Source organism: Pygocentrus nattereri, chromosome 25 (genome assembly GCF_015220715.1).
Source record: "Pygocentrus nattereri isolate fPygNat1 chromosome 25, fPygNat1.pri, whole genome shotgun sequence".
NCBI classification, from domain to species: domain Eukaryota; kingdom Metazoa; phylum Chordata; class Actinopteri; order Characiformes; family Serrasalmidae; genus Pygocentrus; species Pygocentrus nattereri.
In genome coordinates, this window is record NC_051235.1 from 192,501 (window position 1) to 215,827 (window position 23,327).

The 23,327-nt window shown below is 48.4% G+C and overlaps 1 protein-coding gene across 3 annotated transcripts in view; it reads right to left on the reverse strand.

The window, feature by feature from the left end:
• Positions 1-23,327, reverse strand: part of map4k3a (mitogen-activated protein kinase kinase kinase kinase 3a) — a 99,876-nt gene that overhangs the window by 74,025 nt on the left and 2,524 nt on the right. For all 3 annotated transcript variants that reach the window (XM_037534730.1, XM_037534731.1, XM_037534729.1), the window contains exon 2: positions 4,730-4,787. In XM_037534730.1, the coding sequence (XP_037390627.1) occupies positions 4,730-4,787 (58 nt within the window). The remainder of the gene's footprint in view (positions 1-4,729; positions 4,788-23,327) is intronic.

The following is a 23,327-nucleotide window of genomic DNA, read 5'->3' on the forward strand; positions in this document are numbered from 1 at the left end:
CAGAGGAGGACGAGCCGCAGAACCTTCTCTCGTTTACAAGGTCTTTACCAAACACCCCCTTCCCCTCTCACCCCGCCTCCACCCCCCCACTGGCACACGGAGCTTAATGAGACACACACACACGGTCCCTCTTTGAACAGGTTGGTTTATCACTCCGCCTGCGCAGACCCCTGCAGACCCCCGCCAGCTCCATAATCACCGCACTAACACATCCGTCAACTGCCCACTGCACAAAAGGGAGGAAGAAGAAAGCGCGTTATACATCATGCGTTCACAGCACACAGGCTGGTGATGTAACGCTGAAGGGTTTTGTGACTAAATCTCTTTTTCTAATGAATCTGAATCTGAGGCGCCGCCTCATTAAAGTCCTGTAGAGAAACACAGCCAATCATTTATATTCGGCTTCTATTCAGACTCCACGCTGAGCTGCAGGACAGCCGAGAGCGGTCATTAGAGCACCGCAGACAGGCTGAGAACATTACCGCGCTGCAGCGTCCACGGCAGCCTGTGAACCTGACAGACCAGTCAGACCGCATTTAGCTGGTCAGCTGCTGTGTTTGAGCTTCTGTTTGAAGTGATCACCTGGGCCTGCACCTTCAGCAGCTCCTCACTGTGCAGCTGTGGTGTTTAAACAGGGAGTTAATTCCAGCGCTGTGTCCACTCAGCTCAGCCACAGCTCCTTATAACTGATTTACTGATTTATGTGTTCATAAGCGAGGGTCCCGCCAACCCCCCACTGAAACAGGGCTGACGTTAGACCCAAACTGATGTCCAGCCCCTTCATTCTGACCATTTTCATTGTCCTATACTCTCCAATAAAGAAAATGGCTCTGTAAAGCACCATGAACATTCAAACAACCATTTGAGTGCTGAAAGGGGTTCACTGCACTGTGAGAGTTCCTCAGATTGATAGAGACAGGAAAGAATGGAGGACGCGTGTCTGAGCTCCACTAAATATCATCTATTACTGAGGCAACGAGGAAAACAAAGGAAAATAGAATCCTTTATTGATCCTAGAGGGAAAGTGCAGTTGTTGCAGTTGCAACCATTAATGTAAAAGAATAAACACTAATAATTTAAAACAGAGATAAAGAGAAATTTGCAACATGTCCACGAGATTTAAGCTGTTATGAATACAGTAAAGTGGCTGTGATGATAAATATGAAACATCCAGTATAAAGCAGTTCAAACTATTGTCCCTCTGAGTTTTTGCACCCAATTATTATTATTACACATATGAACAGTTTGGTTGAGTTTTGCGCAGATGATCCACACACTGTGACTCACACACTGAGGGAGGAGTTACAGAGTTTGCTGGCCACAGGTAAGAATGACCTCCTGTGGCGCTCTGTGGTCATTTCAGTAGAATGAGTCTTGCACTGAATGAGCTCCTGTGTCTCATCACCGTGTCGTAGATATAACGTAAATAAACAGAAAATTACAATAAAACAAGTCCCAACAATATAAAACCATATACAACATATTCTCAATCAATCTGAGGAACGCTTTCACAAAGCAAACAACCCTTTACACATATAAACATCTTTGAAGGTTCATGGTTCTACACAGAACAGTTTCCTTTACTAAATGAAAGGGTTAACCTTTCCTAACACTAAAGAACCCTCTTCATCTTTTTTAAGTGTCCCAACTGGGGTACTTATTATTATAATATCATATATTGTAATATATAATCATAATAATGATGATGATAATAATAATAATAATAATAATAATGTTATTATTTAATGTAGAACCTTTATTAAAAACACCCATGGGGTGCACAGTGATGAGGGAAACAAATGGAGAATGTTTGTTTGGATTTAAGTTAAATAGATTAATTAAAATTAAGTGGCCCTTATTAGTCCCACAACGGGGAAATTTCACCTCCACATTGAACCCATCCATGCAGTGAAACAACACATAGACACTTGTGAACACACACACTAGGGGGCGGTGACCACACTTGTCCAGAGTGGTGGGCAGCCCTATCCCCAGCGCACGGGGAGCAGTTGGGGGTTAGGCATCTTGCTCAACGACACCTCAGTCATGTGCTGTCAGCTCTGGGGATCAAACCGGTGACCTTCCAGTCACAGGGCTAGTTCCCTAACCACCTGGAGATAAACCAGGACCCTAGTCCAACATTCTAAGACTCCAAAGTTCCAAAATCCAACAGAGGTTCGAAGGCTGCATCTTAACTAGAGCCCAACCAATGTATGGGTGTTTAAGACTGATACCTACTTCCATATTTGCTGGTAGATCAGCAGGTGGCGCTGTGTGTAGTGAGTGTAGTGGTGGTGTTCTGCAGGTAGGTGGTGCTGTGTGTAGGTAGTGTAGTGGTGGTGATCTGCAGGTAGGTGGCGCTGTGTGTAGTGAGTGTAGTGGTGGTGTTCTGCAGATAGGTGGCGCTGTGTGTAGTGAGTGTAGTGGTGGTGTTCTGCAGGTAGGTGGTGCTGAGTGTAGTGAGTGTAGTGAGTGTAGTGGCGGTGTTCTGCAGGTAGGTGGTGCTGTGTGTAGTGAGTGTAGTGGTGGTGATTTGCAGGTAGGTGGTGCTGTGTGTAGTGAGTGTAGTGGTGGTGTTCTGCAGGTAGGTGGTGCTGTGTGTAGTGAATGTAGTGGTGGTGATCTGCAGGTAGGTGGTGCTGTGTGTAGTGAGTGTAGTGGTGGTGTTCTGCAGGTAGGTGGTGCTGTGTGTAGTGAGTGTAGTGGTGGTGTTCTGCAGGTAGGTGGTGCTGAGTGTAGTGAGTGTAGTGGTGGTGTTCTGCAGGTAGATGGCGCTGTGTGTAGTGAGTGTAGTGGTGGTGTTCTGCAGGTAGGTGATGCTGCGTGTAGTGAGTGTAGTGGTGATGTTCTGCAGGTAGGTGGCGCTGTGTGTAGTGAGTGTAGTGGTGGTGTTCTGCAGGTAGGTGGCGCTGTGTGTGGTGAGTGTAGTGGTGGTGTTCTGCAGGTAGGTAGGGCTGTGTGTAGTGAGTGTAGTGAGTGTAGTGGTGGTGTTCTGCAGGTAGGTGGTGCTGTGTGTAGTGAGTGTAGTGTTGGTGATTTGCAGGTAGGTGGTGCTGTGTGTAGTGAGTGTAGTGGTGGTGTTCTGCAGGTAGGTAGTGCTGTGTGTAGTGAGTGTAGTGGTGGTGTTCTGCAGGTAGGTAGGGCTGTGTGTAGTGAGTGTAGTGAGTGTAGTGGTGGTGTTCTGCAGGTAGGTGGTGCTGTGTGTAGTGAGTGTAGTGTTGGTGATTTGCAGGTAGGTGGTGCTGTGTGTAGTGAGTGTAGTGGTGGTGTTCTGCAGGTAGGTAGTGCTGTGTGTAGTGAGTGTAGTGGTGGTGTTCTGCAGGTAGGTGGTGCTGTGTGTAGTGAGTGTAGTGGTGGTGTTCTGCAGGTAGGTGGTGCTGTGTGTAGTGAGTGTAGTGGTGGTGTTCTGCAGGTAGGTGGTGCTGTGTGTAGTGAGTGTAGTGGTGGTGTTCTGCAGGTAGATGGCGCTGTGTGTAGTGAGTGTAGTGGTGGTGTTCTGCAGGTAGGTGGCGCTGTGTGTAGTGAGTGTAGTGAGTGTAGTGGTGGTGTTCTGCAGGTAGGTGGCGCTGTGTGTGGTGAGTGTAGTGGTGGTGTTCTGCAGGTAGGTAGGGCTGTGTGTAGTGAGTGTAGTGAGTGTAGTGGTGGTGTTCTGCAGGTAGGTGGTGCTGTGTGTAGTGAGTGTAGTGGTGGTGTTCTGCAGGTAGGTGGTGCTGTGTGTAGTGAGTGTAGTGGTGGTGTTCTGCAGGTAGGTGGTGCTGTGTGTAGTGAGTGTAGTGGTGGTGTTCTGCAGGTAGGTGGTGCTGTGTGTAGTGAGTGTAGTGGTGGTGATTTGCAGGTAGGTGGTGCTGTGTGTAGTGAGTGTAGTGGTGGTGTTCTGCAGGTAGGTGGTGCTGTGTGTAGTGAGTGTAGTGGTGGTGTTCTGCAGGTAGGTGGTGCTGTGTGTAGTGAGTGTAGTGGTGGTGTTCTGCAGGTAGGTGGCGCTGTGTGTGGTGAGTGTAGTGGTGGTGTTCTGCAGGTAGGTAGGGCTGTGTGTAGTGAGTGTAGTGAGTGTAGTGGTGGTGTTCTGCAGGTAGGTGGTGCTGTGTGTAGTGAGTGTAGTGGTGGTGTTCTGCAGGTAGGTGGTGCTGTGTGTAGTGAGTGTAGTGGTGGTGTTCTGCAGGTAGGTGGTGCTGTGTGTAGTGAGTGTAGTGGTGGTGTTCTGCAGGTAGGTGGTGCTGTGTGTAGTGAGTGTAGTGGTGGTGTTCTGCAGGTAGGTGGCGCTGTGTGCAGTGAGTGTAGTGGTGGTGTTCTGCAGGTAGGTGGTGCTGTGTGTAGTGAGTGTAGTGGTGGTGTTCTGCAGGTAGGTGGTGCTGTGTGTAGTGAGTGTAGTGGTGGTGTTCTGCAGGTAGGTGGTGCTGTGTGTAGTGAGTGTAGTGGTGGTGTTCTGCAGGTAGGTAGGGCTGTGTGTAGTGAGTGTAGTGGTGGTGTTCTGCAGGTAGGTGGTGCTGTGTGTAGTGAGTGTAGTGGTGGTGTTCTGCAGGTAGGTGGTGCTGTGTGTAGTGAGTGTAGTGGTGGTGTTCTGCAGGTAGGTGGTGCTGTGTGTAGTGAGTGTAGTGGTGGTGTTCTGCAGGTAGGTGGTGCTGTGTGTAGTGAGTGTAGTGGTGGTGTTCTGCAGGTAGGTGGTGCTGTGTGTAGTGAGTGTAGTGGTGGTGTTCTGCAGGTAGGTGGTGCTGTGTGAATGGTAACTCACCAGGCTCCAGTTTAATCACTTTGATGGCAGTTAGTTCACCAGTGCTGACATTTCGGGCCTGAAAGAAAATAAAAAACACTCATTTAACTACGAACCCCAGACACACACCGCCCCCAACACCCCCCCACACACACCCCCACCCCTAACACTAAACCCTCAACACCCCCCCCACACACACCCCCACCCCTAACACTAAACCCTCAACACCCCCTACACACACCCCCACCCCTAACACTAAACCCTCAACACCCCCCCACACACACCCCCACCCCTAACACTAAACCCTCAACACCCCCCCACACACACCCCCACCCCTAACACTAAACCCTCAAGACCCCCCCACACACACCCCCACCCCTAACACTAAACCCTCAACACCCCCCCACACACACCCCCACCCCTAACACTAAACCCTCAACACCCCCCCACACAAACCCCACCCCTAACACTAAACCCTCAACACCCCCCCCATACACACCCCCACCCCTAACACTAAACCCTCAACACCCCCCCACACACCCCCACCCCTAACACTAAACCCCCAACACCCCCACACACACACCCCCACCCCTAACACTAAACACCCCCACACACACCCCTAGCACTACATCCCCCAACCACCCCCCCCACACACCTCTAGCACTACACTCCTTCCACCCCCCCTCCCCAACCAACACACACACACACATTCAAATACACCCCCCTCCCCATCCGCTAACTAACGTCCACTTTAAACACGGGTTCCTCGCAGCTGACTGATGAGTCGTTAGCGAGCTGCTCCCAGACGAGTTATCATTAATCTAATGAAGCGAAATGAAACGCTTGTTAGATTCATCAGGATCACATTCAATCAGAAGAGGAGCAGCACAGAAGACAAGAATAGAGCTGATTCAATTAAGATATCGCCTGCCGATATCTCTTTGTTGTCGTGGCAACAGCGCAATGCCTGCCAGCCCAGCAGCTGAAGGAGGAAGGAGACAGCAGTGAAGCAGACGAAGGTGATGGAGAAGGAGGAGAAATAAGAGGAGAAGAAGGAACTGGAGCTGAAGAAGGCAATGAAAGGAGAAAAGGTAGAAAGAGACGAGAGAGAAAAGGGAAAGGAACTGGAGGAGAAAAAAGAGAAGTAGGTGCAGAAGGGTAAGAGGAAGGAGAAGAAAAGGAATTAACTGAAGGAGGAGAAGAAGGAGAACCCAACCATTCTGGCTTCAAACCAACACAGAGATAACGAGGAGCTCCATGCTGAAAGATCAGGAGCCTCGTTTATCAGAGAATAGAACACACACACCCCTAGCACTACACCCCCAACACCCCCCACCACACACACACCCCTAGCACTACACCCCCAACACCCCCACCACACACACACACCCCTAGCACTACACCCCCAACACCCCCCACCACACACACACACCCCTAGCACTACACCCCCAACACCCCCCACCACGCACACACACACCCCTAGCACTACACCCCCAACACCCCCACCACACACACACACCCCTAGCAATACACCCCCCAACACCCCCCACCACACACACACACCCCTAGCACTACACCCCCAACACCCCCCACCACACACACACACCCCTAGCACTACACTCCCAACACCCCCCACCACACACACACACCCCTAGCACTACACCCCCAACACCCCCCACCACACACACACACCCCTAGCACAACCCCCCCCACACACCCCACCACACACACATACCCCTAGCACTACACCCCCAACACCCCCCACCACACACACACACCCCTAGCATTACACCCCCAACACCCCCCACCACACACACACACCCCTAGCACTTCACCCACAACACCCCCCACCACACACACACACCCCTAGCACTACACCCACAACACCCCCACCACACCCCCAACACCCCCACCACACACACACACCCCAGCACTACACCCCCAACACCCCCCACCACACACACACACCCCTAGCACTACACCCCCAACACCCCCACCACACACACACCCCAGCACTACACCCCCAACACCCCCCACCACACACACACACACACCCCTAGCACTACACCCCAACACCCCCACCACACACACACACCCCTAGCACTACACCCCCAACTCCCCCACCACACACACACACATCCCTAGCACTACAGCCCCAACACCCCCCACCACACACACACACACACCCCTAGCACTACACCCCCAACACCCCCCACCACACACACACACACCCCTCGCACTACACCCCCAACACCCCCCACCACACACACACACCCCTAGCACTACACCCCCAACACCCCCCACCACACACACACACACACACACCCCTAGCACTACACCCCCAACACCCCCCACCACACACACACACACCCCTAGCACTACACCCCCAACACCCCCCACCACACACACACACACCCCTAGCACTACACCCCCAACACCCCCCACCACACACACACACACCCCTAGCACTACACCCCCAACACCCCCCACCACACACACACACCCCTAGCACTACACCCCCCAACACCCCCCCACCATGCACGCTGAACGCTGAGCTTTGGGACTCTGCAGAACGTTTACATGCAGAAAAAGATGCAACACATAAAGGAAATGGATAAACTGGAGAAGAGCAACATAAATCCTTTAAATCCCACACATTCTATACCACTCATCACAAGTGCGTAAATAAATGCGCCCACCATGACTGTGCATGGTTGACAACTTCAACTTCAAAGCCAGCAGCAGCTCTGATGTACTGCTTGTGTTGGAAAACATGAAGCACAAAAAAAGCCGAAATTACAACGGTCCATTTAAACTGTTCATTTAAACTAGAAGCAATTCTTACTAAAAGTTCTTACTGGAAGTTTATCTTATACATTTATAGGCAACAGTTCTTCATGATCTATTGAAGGAGTTCCTCAAGGCTCAGTGCTCAGCCCTCTTCTGTTTTCCTTCTGCTTGTATCTCATGCTTTTTCTTCCACAGCTACACTCTTTAAAAAGATGGCTCTTCAAGCCAAGGTTGTCTATAGAACCACAAAAAGTCCAAGATCCATTTCCACGCGTGAAAGGTTCTCTGCATGGTGAAATGGTTCTTCAGATTGATGGAGAATGTGTTGTTGATTTTGAAAATGGCTCTATACAGCACCAAAAAAGGTTCTTCTATTTTAACAGCAGTGTGTGTGTATTGTTTGTGTGTGTGTGTGTGTGTGTATATATGTGTTTTAGTGTGCGTTTGTGTGTTTTAGTGTGTGTGTTTTAGTGAGTGTTAGTGTGTGTGTATATGGGTGTGTTTTTTAGTGTGTGTTTTTTGGTGTGTGTGTGTATGTGTTTTAGTGTGCATGTGTGTTTTTGTGTGTGTGTTTTAGTGAGTGTTAATGTGTGTGAATATGGGTGTGTTTTTTAGTGTGTGTTTTTTGGTGTGCATGTGTGTTTTAGTGTGTGTGTTTTAGCGAGTGTTAGTGTGTGTGTATATGGCTGTGTTTCTTGGTGTGTGTGTGTATGTGTTTTAGTGTGCATGTGTGTTTTTGTGTGTGTGTTTTAGTGAGTGTTAATGTGTGTGTATATGGGTGTGTTTTTTAGTGTGTGTTTTTTGGTGTGCATGTGTGTTTTTGTGTGTGTGTTTTAGCGAGTGTTAGTGTGTGTGTATATGGCTGTGTTTTTAGTGTGTGTGTGTGTGTTTTAGTGTGTGTGTTTTAGTGTGTGTGTATGTGTTTTAGTGTGTTTATTTTAATGAGTTTTAGTGTGTGTGTAGATGGGTGTTTTTTAGTGTGTATGTTTTAGTGTGTGTATGTGTGCATGTGTGTGTGTATGTGTTTTAGTATGTGTGTGTTTTAGTGTGCGTTTAATGAGTGTTAGTGTGTGTGTATATGGGTGTTTTTTAGTGTGTATGTGTGCGGGTGTGTGTTTTAGTGTGTGTGTGTGTGTGTATATATATATGTGTTTTAGTGTGCGTTTGTGTGTTTTAGTGTGTATGTGTTTATATCCGTGTGTTTTAGTGTGTGTGTTTTAGTGACTGTTAGTGTGTGTGTATATGGGTGTGTTTTTAGTGTGTGTGTGTGTGTATGTGTGTGTGTGTGTATGTGTATATGTGTTTTAGTGAGTGTGTGTGTGTGTATATGGGTGTGTTTTTTAGTGTTTTTTGGTGTGTGTGTATTTGTTTGTGTGTTTTAGTGTGCATGTGTGTTTTAGTGAGTGTTAGTGTGTGTGTATATGGGTGTGTTTTTTAATGTGTGTTTTTTGGTGTGTGTGTGTATGTGTTTGTGTGTGTTTTAGTGTGCATGTGTGTTTTTGTGTGTGTGTATATGGATGTGTTTTTTAGTGTGTTTTTTGGTGTGCATGCGTGTTTTAGTGTGTGTGTTTTAGCGAGTGTTAGTGTGTGTGTATATGGGTGTGTTTTTAGTGTGTGTGTGTGTTTTAGTGTGTGTGTGTGTGTTTTAGTGTGTGTGTATGTGTTTTAGTGTGTTTATTTTAGTGAGTGTTAGTGTGTGTGTGTAGATGGGTGTTTTTTAGTGTGTATGTTTTAGTGTGTGTATGTGTGCATGTGTGTGTATGTGTTTTAGTATGTGTGTGTTTTAGTGTGCGTTTAATGAGTGTTAGTGTGTGTGTATATGGGTGTTTTAGTGTGTTTGTGTGTGTGTTTTAGTCTGCGTGTTTGTGTTTTAGTGTGTATATGGGTGTTTTTTTAGTGTGTATGTGTGCGGGTGTGTGTTTTAGTGTGTGTGTTTTAGAGAGTGTTAGTGTGTGTGTGTGTGTGTGTGTATGGGTGTTTTTTAGTATGTGTGTTTTAGTGTGTGTGTATGTGTGTGTGTTTTAGTATGTGTGTATGTGTGTGTGTGTGTGTTTTAGTGTGTGTGTGTGTGTGTGTGTGTTTTAGTATGTGTGTGTGTGTGTGTTTTAGTGTGTGTGTTTTAGTGAGTGTTAGTGTGTGTGTGTATATGGGTATTTTTTAGTATGTGTGTTTTAGTGTGTGTGTATGTGTGTGTGTTTTAGTATGTGTGTATATGTGTGTGTGTGTGTGCTTTAGTATGTGTGTATGTGTGTGTGTATGTGTGTGTGTGTGTGTTTTAGTGTGTGTGTTTTAGTGAGTGTTAGTGTGTGTGTGTGTGAATGGGTGTTTTTTAGTATGTGTGTTTTAGTGTGTGTGTAAGTGTGTGTGTTTTAGTATGTGTGTATGTGTGTGTGTGTTTTAGTGTGTGTGTATGTGTGTGTGTGTGTTTTAGTGTGTGTGTGTGTGTGTGTGTGTTTTAGTGTGTGTTTTAGTGAGTGTTAGTGTGTGTGTGTATATGGGTATTTTTTAATATGTGTGTTTTAGTGTGTGTGTATGTGTGTGTTTTAGTATGTGTGTATATGTGTGTGTGTGTTTTAGTATGTGTGTATGTGTGTGTGTATGTGTGTGTGTGTGTTTTAGTATGTGTGTATTTGGTCATGCAGCCCCAAAAATGCTCAAAGCCTTGTTGTAATCTTGGATGTCCATCGTGCAGGTTTCTCCCGACCCTTTCCTGGGAGGTCACCCAGGTCACCTCGCGACTGGATGGTTTTCAAATGAAGGCAATCAGGTTCTTCAGCTGATCCAGAATGCACTGCTGAGTTTCCTTCACTGGATTCCTGAAGCTGCATCAGGTTTCAAACCTGACACCTACAAAGCCAAATGGACCAGAACCCGCTTCCCTGTCGGCAACAGTCAAATCCCCCCCCAAGATCCCGTCAAGACAAGCATTAAGATGGTTCTGGAGCTCAGATGGTAGAACGGAGTTCCTCCAAACAGCAGAGCCCCTTGCTGAGTGAAGACCTTCTCCTCTGAATCTGTAGTGTGGGTATCAGACTCCTGCTCCGACTGGCCTCTCGGCTCGGAGGTGGGCCTGGACTCTGGCCTGTTTGCTGGAGCTTATGGATCAGTCTGCAGGTAAACAACACAGCTGTGGAGTAAAGCGCTCTGGATACGCGCGTCGGCTGAAGGCTGTTGAATGTAAACAGCGCTGCTGAGACGGTCATTATCAGCTGAGGAGAGTAAAAGCTGAGGGCATTAGTGTGGAGGAGGAACCGGAGCTGAGGAGCTGAGGAGAACCTGCGTCACAGCTGTTACAATGATCCGTCTGCACACAAGCCGGCAGGGCCAAGGCTTACAGCCTCTCAGGTCTGTTAACCGGAATTCAAGACCCTTGGTGGAGCTGCTCCCGGGGGGTTCACTGTGCTTTAAAGATATGATCAATCAAACTGGGCACAGAACACAGAGAAATCCCAAAATTAACCGTTACTCAATCTTTGTCATTTATATCTTGATTTGGTCTAAATTAGATGACTCCAGCGGTCATTCTGCATTTCTTTAAGGTCAATATTTAATATCTTTACCATAAACAAGCAGGTAAAGATCTGAGAACTGACCACAAACAGCCGTTAATGACCAGATTGATCATCTGTAAGATCAGAGCTCAGACGCCTCACTGCTCTCCACGCAGTCACTATGAGCTCTGAAACGTAAATACTGGTCTTTGTCCAGCAGGAACCGTCTCTCACGGCTGAGACCGGAGTGGGTTTCTGTGAGACTCTGTGCATCTGCCTCAAACAGTCCGAGGCAGCGCTGCGTCACCTGACCCGAATACTGCGCTCTGATTGGCTGAACGGTCTATGGAGTTCTGCTGGAGAACTGCGCTGGCGTTTGAGCGGTTCTGCTGTAAGGTGTGATGAACAGTAACGGCTTTAGTGACTGAAGGTGTTCAGGGTTCAGAGCTGAGTGTTAATAACTCAGATCTTATAAATGAACTTATAAACACTTAATAGAACATGAATTTCAGGCACAGTAGATCTGCAGCCGTTCCTAGTGTAGCTTCTTAAAATCAAAACGCATTTAAAAGCCTGAGGAGTCAGAATTAGTGTCTGAGTGTGTGCATATATTAGTGTGTGCGTATGTGCATGTGTGTTTTAGTGTGCGTATTAGTGTGTGTGTATTGTTTCTGTGTGTGTGTGTGTGTTTTAGTGTGTGTGTATGTGTGTGTGTGCGTTTCAGTGTGTGTATTAGCGTGTGTGCGTGTGTTTTAGTGTGCGTATTAGTGTGTGTGTATTGTTTCTGTGTGTGTGTGTGTGTGTTTTAGTGTGTGTGTATGTGTGTGTGTGCGTTTCAGTGTGTGTATTAGCGTGTGTGCGTGTGTTTTAGTGTGCGTATTAGTGTGTGTGTATTGTTTCTGTGTGTGTGTGTGTGTGTGTTTTAGTGTGTGTGTATGTGTGTGTGTATATGTGTGTGCGTTTCAGTGTGTGTATTAGCGTGTGTGCGTGTGTGTTTTAGTGTGCGTATTAGTGTGTGTGTATTGTTTCTGTGTGTGTGTGTGTGTGTGTTTTAGTGTGTGTGTATGTGTGTGTGTATATGTGTGTGTGTATTAGTGTGTGTGCGTTTCAGTGTGTGTATTAGCATGTGTTTTAGTGTGCGTATTAGTGTGTGTGTATTGTTTCTGTGTGTGTGTGTGTGTGTGTGTGTGTGTGTGTTTTAGTGTGTGTGTATGTGTGTGTGTGCGTTTCAGTGTGTGTATTAGCGTGTGTGCGTGTGTGTTTTAGTGTGCGTATTAGTGTGTGTGTATTGTTTCTGTGTGTGTGTGTGTTTTAGTGTGTGTGTATGTGTGTGTATATGTGTGTGCGTTTCAGTGTGTGTATTAGCGTGTGTGCGTGTGTGTTTTAGTGTGCGTATTAGTGTGTGTGTATTGTTTCTGTGTGTGTGTGTTTTAGTGTGTGTGTATGTGTATATGTGTGTGCGTTTTAGTGTGTATTAGCGTGTGTGCGTGTGTGTTTTAGTGTGCGTATTAGTGTGTGTGTATTGTTTCTGTGTGTGTGTGTGTGTGTGTTTGTGTGTGTGTATGTGTGTGTGTATATGTGTGTGCGTTTTAGTGTGTGTATTAGCGTGTGTGCGTGTGTGTTTTAGTGTGCGTATTAGTGTGTGTGTATTGTTTCTGTGTGTGTGTGTGTGTGTATGTGTGTGCGTTTCAGTGTGTATTAGCGTGTATACGTGTGTGTTTTAGTCTGCGTATTAGTGTGTGTGTATTGTTTCTGTGTGTGTGTGTGTTTTAGTGTGTGTGTATGTGTGTGTGTATATGTGTGTGTGTTTTAGTGTGTGTATTAGTGTGTGTGCGTTTCAGTGTGTGTATTAGCATGTGTTTTAGTGTGCGTATTAGTGTGTGTGTGTATTGTTTCTGTGTGTGTGTGTTTTAGTGAGTGTGTGTGTTTATTAGTGTGTGTGTGCATTTCAGTGTGTGTATTAGCGTGTGTGTTTGTGTTTTAGTGTGCGTATTAGTGTGTGTGTGTTTTAGTGTGTGTATGTGTGTGTGTATTAGTGTGTGTGTGTTTTAGTGTGTGTGTATATGTATTGTTTGTGTGTTTTATTGTGTGTATGTCTGTGACTATTGTTTGTGTGTGTTTTAGTGTGTGTGTATATATGGGTGTGTTTTTTAGTGTGTTTTTGTGTATGTGAGTGTAAATACATACATACATACATACATATGTGTGTGTATTGTTTTTGTGTGTGTGTATTGTTTTTGTGTGTTTTAGTGTGTGTGTATATGCATGTTGTAGTGTGAATATATATGTATATCTGTATGTGTTTGTGTGTATATGCATGTGTGTTTTTTAGTGTGTTTTAGTGTGTGTGTATATGTATTGTTTGTGTGTTTTTGTGTGTTTAGTGTGTGTTTTAGTGAATGTGTGTGTTTTAGTGTGTTAGTGCATGTGTATATGGGTATGTTTTTAGTGCGTGTGTGTTACAGTGCGGTATCTGCTCCTTAGAGTGAGGGATCGTGGGCCGCAGCACAAATCCTGACATCACCAGAAAGAAACGGCATGAACAGCGTCGACCCAGAATGCCGATCGGCAGGACGTCAGGAGCGATGTGTTTCAGGGGATGGTGCACTTTGAGCTGTCAGAACGCGGTGGAACGGCTCTGAGCGCAGAACTCCAGAGGGAGCAGAACCTTCGCATCAGATCGGCGCCGATCCTGAGATGAGCTTTGAAGGAAATCACGTCCCGGATCTGCCGCGCGGAGCTGTCAGCATCTGAGGAGCTGAGACGGCAGCGCAGCGGCACACAGCACAGCGGCACGCAGCACAGCGGCACACACGGCACAGCGGCACGCAGCACAGCGGCACACGTAGCACACACGGCACAGCAGCACGCAGCACAGCGGCACACACAGCACAGCGGCACACACGGCACAGTGGCACGCAGCACAGCGGCACACAAAGCACACACGGCACAGCAGCACGCAGCACAGCGGCACACACAGCACAGCGTCACGCAGCACAGCGGCACACGTGGCACACGCGGCACACGCGGCACACGCGGCACACGCGGCACACGCGGCACGCAGCACAGCGGCACACACGGCACAGCGGCACACACGGCACAGCAGCACAGCGGCACACACGGCACACACGGCACAGCAGCACAGCGGCACACACGGCACAGCGTCACGCAGCACAGCGTCACGCAGCACAGCGGCACACGCGGCACAGCGGCACGCAGCACAGCGGCACACAGCACACGCAGCACACGCGCGCATGTGGCATGCAGCGCACACACAATCTCTCATTAGAGACACTTTAAAGAGTCTTTCTGCGCGGTCAGCATCACTTGTCTCCAGCAGGACGACGTGTCACTCAGCATCACTTGCCTCCACCCTGCCGACTTAATGCCCCAAATAACACGCACACTCAGCTCAGCACTAATCAATAACATCATCAGCAGCCAGAGTCCTGATCAATCACGGCCATAATCAGGAAGAGGCTCAGCTCAAACCTTACGCTAATGTCGCAGTATGCTACCCCAACCCCACCCCAATCCCCCGAACCACGGCCCAGTACCCCAACCCCTCCCCAATCCCCCGAACCACGGCCCAGTACCCCAACCCCTCCCCAAACCCCCGAACCACGGCCCAGCACCCCAACCCCTCCCCAATCCCCCGAACCACGGCCCAGTACCCCAACCCCTCCCCAATCCCCCGAACCACGGCCCAGCACCCCAACCCCTCCCCAAACCCCCGAACCACGGCCCAGTACCCCAACCCCTCCCCAAACCCCCGAACCACGGCCCAGCACCCCAACCCCTCCCCAATCCCCCGAACCACGGCCCAGTACCCCAACCCCTCCCCAATCCCCCGAACCACAGCCCAGTACCCCAACCCCTCCCCAAACCCCCGAACCACGGCGCTGCTGCGTCACGCTCAGACGGACGGCGGGTCGCCTCTACTGCGTCACGCTCAGACGGACGGCGGGTCGCCTCTACTGCGTCGCGCTCAGACGGACAGCGGGTCGGCGCTGCTGCGTCGCGCTCAGACGGACGGCGGGTCGGCGCTGCTGCGTCGCGCTCAGACGGACGGCGGTTCGGCGCTACTGTGTCACGCTCAGACGGACGGCGGGTCGGCGCTGCTGCGTCGCGCTCAGACGGACGGCGGGTCGGCGCTGCTGCGTCACGCTCAGTCTGAGCGCGACGCAGCAGCGCCGACCCACCGTCCGTCGGACGGACGGAACATTCCATTCAAATATTTTGTGCAGTTTTGTTGTGAAACTCAGGAAACGGCTCAGATTTCAGCAGAGAAACAGAAACAGAGACCGAGACCGAGACAGAGAGTCTGTCAGAGGAGCAGCACTAAACATTACACTAACACCACCACACACAGCACCACACACCACACACAGCACCACACACATCACCACACACAGCACAGCACCACACACCACACCACACACAGCACAGCACAGCACCACACCACACCCCACACCACACACAGCACCACACACCACACACAGCACCACACCACACACAGCACCACACCACAAACACCACACACAGCACCACACACCACACACAGCACCACACACAGCACCACACACAGCACAGCACCACACACCACACCACACACAGCACAGCACCACACCACACCCCACACCACACACCGCACCACACACCACACACAGCACCACACCGCACCACACACCACACACAGCACCACACACCACACCACACCACACACAGCACCACACACAGCACAGCACCACACCACACACCACACCCCACACCACACCACACACAGCACCACACACCACACACAGCACCACACACCACACCCAGCACCACACACAGCACCACACCACACACAGCACCACACCACACACACCACACACAGCACCACACACAGCACCACACACAGCACAGCACCACACACCACACCACACACAGCACAGCACCACACCACACCCCACACCACACACCACACACAGCACCACACCGCACCACACCCCACACCACACACAGCACCACACACAGCACAGCACCACACACCACACCACACACAGCACAGCACCACACACCACACCCCACACCACACCACACACAGCACCACACACCACACACAGCACCACACACCACACACAGCACAGCACCACACACAGCACCACACCACACACAGCACCACACACAGCACCACACACCACACACAGCACCACACCACCACAACACACCACCACACACAGCACCACACACCGCACCACACACCACACACAGCACCACACCGCACCACACCACACACAGCACCACACACAGCACAGCACCACACCACACACAGCACCACACACAGCACAGCACCACACCACACACCACACCCCACACCCCACCACACACAGCACCACACCACACACAGCACCACACACAGCACCACCACAACACACCACACCACCACACACAGCACCACACACAAACCTACTAAGCACACACCAACTAGGAGCTGCATCCTGCAGTTTTATACGTCATTTAAAACTCACAGCCTGAACAGATCAAATGAAACAGCGTGCTGGTTTTTATAACTGTGCTGGTTCTTTGAGGTTCTGTTCCCGTCAGAACAGACAGAGAACAGAGCTCTGACACACACAGAGGAACCGGGTTCTGTTTATTTTACACTGTGAAGCAGAATCAGAACTTTTGTGAATCAGTCTGTCTGTAAGTCTGTATGTCTGTCTGTAAGTCTGAATGTCTGTCTGTAAGTCTGTATGTCTGTCTGTACTTCTGAATGTCTGTCTGTAAGTCTGAATGTCTGTCTGGAAGTCAGAATGTCTGTCTGGAAGTCTGAATGTCTGTCTGGAAGTCAGAATGTCTGTCTGGAAGTCTGAATGTCTGTCTGGAAGTCTGAATGTCTGTCTGGAAGTCAGAATGTCTGTCTGGAAGTCAGAATGTCTGTCTGGAAGTCTGAATGTCTGTCTGGAAGTCTGAATGTCTGTCTGGAAGTCTGTATGTCTGTCTGGAAGTCTGTATGTCTGTCTGTACTTCTGAATGTCTGTCTGTAAGTCTGAATGTCTGTCTGTAAGTCTGAATGTCTGTCTGTAAGTCTGTATGCATGTCTGTAAGTCTGAATGTCTGTCAGTAAGTCTGAATGTCTGTCTGTAAGTCTGTATGCATGTCTGTAAGTCTGAATGTCTGTCAGTAAGCCTGAATGTCTGTCTGTAAGTCTGTATGTCTGTCTGTAAGTCTGTATGTCTGTCTGTAAGTCTGTATGCATGTCTGTAAGTCTGAATGTCTGTCAGTAAGTCTGAATGTCTGTCTGTAAGTCTGTATGTCTGTCAGTAAGTCTGAATGTCTGTCTGTAAGTCTGTATGTCTGTCTGTAAGTCTGAATGTCTGTCTGTAAGTCTGAATGTCTGTCAGTAAGTCTGAATGTCTGTCAGTAAGTCTGTATGTCTGTCTGTAAGTCTGTATGTCTGTCTGTAAGTCTGAATGTCTGTCTGTAAGTCTGAATGTCTGTCAGTAAGTCTGAATGTCTGTCTGTAAGTCTGTATGTCTGTCTGTAAGTCTGTATGTCTGTCTTACACTCTAAAGCAGAATAGAATCAGAACCTTTTCTCCAGAACAAATTTTTTTTTGCTATGTGAAGCGACCTTGGGTTTGTGAAAGGCGCTATATAAATGTAATTTATTATTATTATTATTATCATTATTATTATAAGTCTGTAAGTATGTCTAAATCTGTATGTCTGTCTGTCTGTATGTATGTGTGTCTGTCTGTAAGTCGGTCTGTCTGTCTGTCTGTCTGTATGTGTGTCTGTAAGTCGGACTGTATGTCTGTCTGTCTGTGTGTCTGTAAGTCGGTCTGTATGTCTGTCTGTCTGTATGTATGTGTGTCTGTACGTCTTTATGTATGTCTGTCTGTAAGTCGGTCTGTCTGTCTTGTGTTTCTGTTAAACTCTGCAGCATTAAATCTGAACTAGAAGCGGAAAGTCCGACTTTATAATGACAAAGCTTCTGCTATGGGATTCAAGATGGCTGCCCAGGTGGTTGCTAAAGTGTTGCTAGGTTGTTGCTATGGAATCCTATAGACCTCCAGGTGGTCCCTAAGGTGTTGCTAGGTGGTTGCTATGGTATTACAGGTGGTTGCTATTGCTCTTGTTTCTTTTGTTTGTCTGTTGTTTTTTGTTCATAGTGTAAAGAACTTTGAGGTGCACTTTAAGTGTACGGCAAATATGGTTTACTATTATTATTATTATTATTATTATTACTATTATTATTATTATTGTTGTTATTTTTATGACTATATTATTATTATTGCTGTTGTTATTATTGTTATGACTATTGAATGAGCTGTAGCGCAAGTACACGTGGTGCGCAGACATACAGCAGCTTCTGTACTGAACTCCACTGAGCTAATAAAGAGCCCTAGTGACTGTGTCACTCCCTCTCACTGTGTTTTCTCACTCTCACTCGGTGTGGCGTGTAAAATCCCAGCGTCATTAACTGTGATTTCTCTTCACTGTAGTTATTCTTCAGCGCTGGTTTCAGCCACCAGCCGCTGACTCCGGTCTCTAGTGTCCAGTCTCTGTTTTAGACTGTATATCAGAACCATTACCTGTTAAAGTCACCTCAAACACCTCCCCCACCCCCACCCCGTGGAGAGATCAGTCTCAGGAGGATGATGCCATCTCAGCATGGCACAGAGCCGCTCGCTGGAACTGGTGAATTATTAAAGACGGGCGATGCGGCCGATTTTCCTCAGAGAAGTTGTTTCAGCAAATCCACTGCAGCAGAAAAGCAGAGCAGCTCCGCTCACACAGGGGGCGGCTAAGCTAACACAGCTAATCTGGAGAGAGGTCAGCAGAAAACTGCCCCCTGAGCTCTGGGCTTTGAGGAAACATCTCCTGAGGAACTGTGAGCTCCACCTGCGTCTGAGGTTCTGCAGGGTTTGTGGTGTAAAAACACAGGGAGTTTAAACTCATTTAATCTTAATCCGCCAAACAAACTCCTCCGGTCAGGTCTGCACAGCATGTGGCCCTCCATGGCTCTGACCTGAAGGACATGGTAGATCGCGCCTGGTCAGTCGGCTCAGAAGGATTTAGATTAATTTAATCAGGTTAAGAGTAACAATATACAGATAATCCACCATCTCCAGCAGCCACACAGCACCTCATACAGCAGGGTTAGCTGGAAGGCTAATGGCTAACTCCATTAGTGCTCAGGATCACATTTCACTTTCCTGCAGGAAGAACACAGGCGTGACCGAACGGGCGCCCAGGCCCAGAACACAGGCTCCAACACAGGAACATAAGCCTTCAGCACAGCTGAGGGTCACAGCATGACGAACTGATATAGAATAATAAGCAGTACTCAGTAACTGATGTGCAGTGCCCAGTATCCAGTGTCCAGTACCCAGTGCCCAGTTTCTGCTGCATCAGGTTCGCAAAACTCAAAGCACAGACTGCACTGACACTGCACTGTCTACACACACTGGTAACACACTGTAACAAAACTCACAGCACAGACTGCACTGTCACTACACTGTCTACACACACTGGTAACACACTGTAACAAAACTCACAGCACAGACTGCACTGTCACTGCACTGTCTGCACACACTGGTAACACACTGTAACAAAACTCACAGCACAGACTGCACTGTCACTGCACTGTCTGCACACACTGGTAACACACTGTAACAAAACTCACAGCACAGACTGCACTGACACTGCACTGTCTACACACACTGGTAACACACTGTAACAAAACTCACAGCACAGACTGCACTGACACTACACTGTCTACACACACTGGTAACACACTGTAACAAAACTCACAACACAGACTGCACTGTCACTGCACTGTCTACACACACTGGTAACACACTAACAAAACTCACAGCACAGACTGCACTGTCACTACACTGTCTGCACACACTGGTAACACACTGTAACAAAACTCACAGCACAGACTGCACTGTCACTGCACTGTCTACACACACTGGTAACACACTGTAACAAAACTCACAGCACAGACTGCACTGTCACTGCACTGTCTACACACACTGGTAACACACTGTAACAAAACTCACAGCACAGACTGCACTGTCACTGCACTGTCTGCACACATTTGTAACACACTGTAACAAAACTCACAGCACAGACTGCACTGACACTGCACTGTCTGCACACACTGGTAACACACTGTAACAGAACTCACAGCACAGACTGCACTGTCACTGCACTGTCTACACACACTGGTAACACACTGTAACAAAACTCACAACACAGACTGCACTGTCACTGCACTGTCTACACACACTGGTAACACACTAACAAAACTCACAGCACAGACCGCACTGTCACTACACTGTCTGCACACACTGGTAACACACTGTAACAAAACTCACAGCACAGACTGCACTGACACTGCACTGTCTACACACACTGGTAACACACTGTAACAAAACTCACAGCACAGACTGCACTGACACTACACTGTCTACACACACTGGTAACACACTGTAACAAAACTCACAGCACAGACTGCACTGTCACTGCACTGTCTACACACACTGGTAACACACTGTAACAAAACTCACAGCACAGACCGCACTGTCACTACACTGTCTGCACACACTGGTAACACACTGTAACAAAACTCACAGCACAGACTGCACTGACACTGCACTGTCTACACACACTGGTAACACACTGTAACAAAACTCACAGCACAGACCGCACTGTCACTGCACTGTCTACACACACTGGTAACACACTGTAACAAAACTCACAACACAGACTGCACTGTCACTGCACTGTCTACACACACTGGTAACACACTGTAACAAAACTCACAGCACAGACTGCACTGTCACTACACTGTCTACACACACTGGTAACACACTGTAACAAAACTCACAGCACAGACTGCACTGTCACTGCACTGTCTACACACACTGGTAACACACTGTAACAAAACTCACAACACAGACTGCACTGTCACTACACTGTCTACACACACTGGTAACACACTGTAACAAAACTCACAGCACAGACTGCACTGTCACTACACTGTCTACACACACTGGTAACACACTGTAACAAAACTCACAGCACAGACTGCACTGTCACTACACTGTCTGCACACACTGGTAACACACTGTAACAAAACTCACAGCACAGACTGCACTGACACTGCACTGTCTACACACACTGGTAACACACTGTAACAAAACTCACAGCACAGACTGCACTGACACTGCACTGTCTGCACACACTGGTAACACACTGTAACAAAACTCACAGCACAGACTGCACTGACACTGCACTGTCTACACACACTGGTAACACACTGTAACAAAACTCACAGCACAGACTGAACTGTCACTACACTGTCTGCACACACTGGTAACACACTGTAACAAAACTCACAGCACAGACTGCACTGACACTGCACTGTCTACACACACTGGTAACACACTGTAACAAAACTCACAGCACAGACTGCACTGACACTGCACTGTCTGCACACACTGGTAACACACTGTAACAAAACTCACAGCACAGACTGCACTGACACTACACTGTCTACACACACTGGTAACACACTGTAACAAAACTCACAGCACAGACTGCACTGCCGGTAGATGAGCGGATGAGCGGATCAGTAGATGAGTGGATAAGTAGATGAGCGGATGAGCGGATCAGTAGATGAGTGGATGAGCGGATCAGTAGATGAGTGGATGAGCAGATGAGCGGATCAGTAGATGAGTGGATGAGCGGATCAGTAGATGAGTGGATGAGCGGATGAGCGGATCAGTAGATGAGCGGATGAGCAGATCAGTAGATGAGTGGATCATGAGTGACCAGCTGCCCACGCCTCAGCTACCACCAACCACCTTGGATGAGCTGCCCACCCTACCCTGATGTTCTCATAGACTCCTAGATATTCCTAATATCAATATTACTGCTGATAATATTAGTAGTATAATCGCTTGTAGGTAGTTTGACCAGAGGAGGATGGGTCCCCCCTGGTGAGCCTGGTTCCTCCCAAGGTTTCTTTCTGTTCTGAGGGAGTTTTTCCTTGCCACTGTTGCCCCTGGCTTGCCCACCGGGGTGGTTTCTGTACATTCTGTACATTCTTTCAGTCCTGTGGAAACTTTGTCTTTTCTGAAATCCTGTAAAGCTGCTTTGTGACAACATCCGTTGTAAAAAGCGCTATACAAATAAATTTGATTTGATTTGATTTGATCAGTAGATGAGCGGATGAGCGGATGAGTGGATGAGCGGATCAGTAGATGAGTGGATGAGCGGATCAGTAGATGAGTGGATGAGCGGATCAGTAGATGAGCGGATGACTGGATGAGTGGATCAGTAGATGAGTGGATGAGCGGATCAGTAGATGAGCGGATCAGTAGATGAGCGGATCAGTAGATGAGCGGATGAGCGGATGAGCGGATGAGTGGATGAGCGGATCAGTAGATGAGTGGATGAGCGGATCAGTAGATGAGCGGATGAGTGGATGAGCGGATGAGTGGATGAGCGGATCAGTAGATGAGCGGATGAGGGGATGAGTGGATGAGCGGATCAGTGGATGAGCGGATCAGTAGATGAGGGGATGAGCGGATGAGTGGATGAGCGGATCAGTGGATGAGTGGATGAGCGGATCAGTGGATGAGCGGATCAGTGGATGAGCGGATCAGTAGATGAGTGGATGAGTGGATGAGTGGATCAGTAGATGAGCGGATGAGCGGATGAGTGGATCAGTAGATGAGTGGATCAGTAGATGAGTGGATGAGCGGATCAGTAGATGAGCGGATCAGTAGATGAGCAGATCAGTAGATGAGAGGATGGGCGGATCAGTGGATGAGCGGATCAGTAGATGAGTGGATGAGCGGATGAGTGGATCAGTAGATGAGCGGATGAGCGGATGAGTGGATCAGTAGATGAGTGGATGAGCGGATGAGTGGATGAGCGGATCAGTGGATGAGCGGATCAGTACATGAGTGGATGAGCGGATGAGTGGATGAGCGGATCAGTGGATGAGCGGATGAGTGGATGAGCGGATCAGTAGATGAGTGGATGAGCGGATGAGTGGATGAGCGGATCAGTGGATGAGCGGATCAGTAGATGAGTGGATGACCGGATGAGTGGATGAGCGGATCAGTGGATGAGCGGATCAGTGGATGAGCGGATCAGTGGATGAATGGATGAGCGGATCAGTAGATGAGTGGATGAGCGGATGAGTGGATCAGTAGATGAGTGGATGAGCGGATGAGTACATGAGTGGATGAGCGGATGAGTGGATCAGTAGATGAGTGGATGAGCGGATGAGTGGATGAGCGGATCATAAGATAAGATAATCCTTTA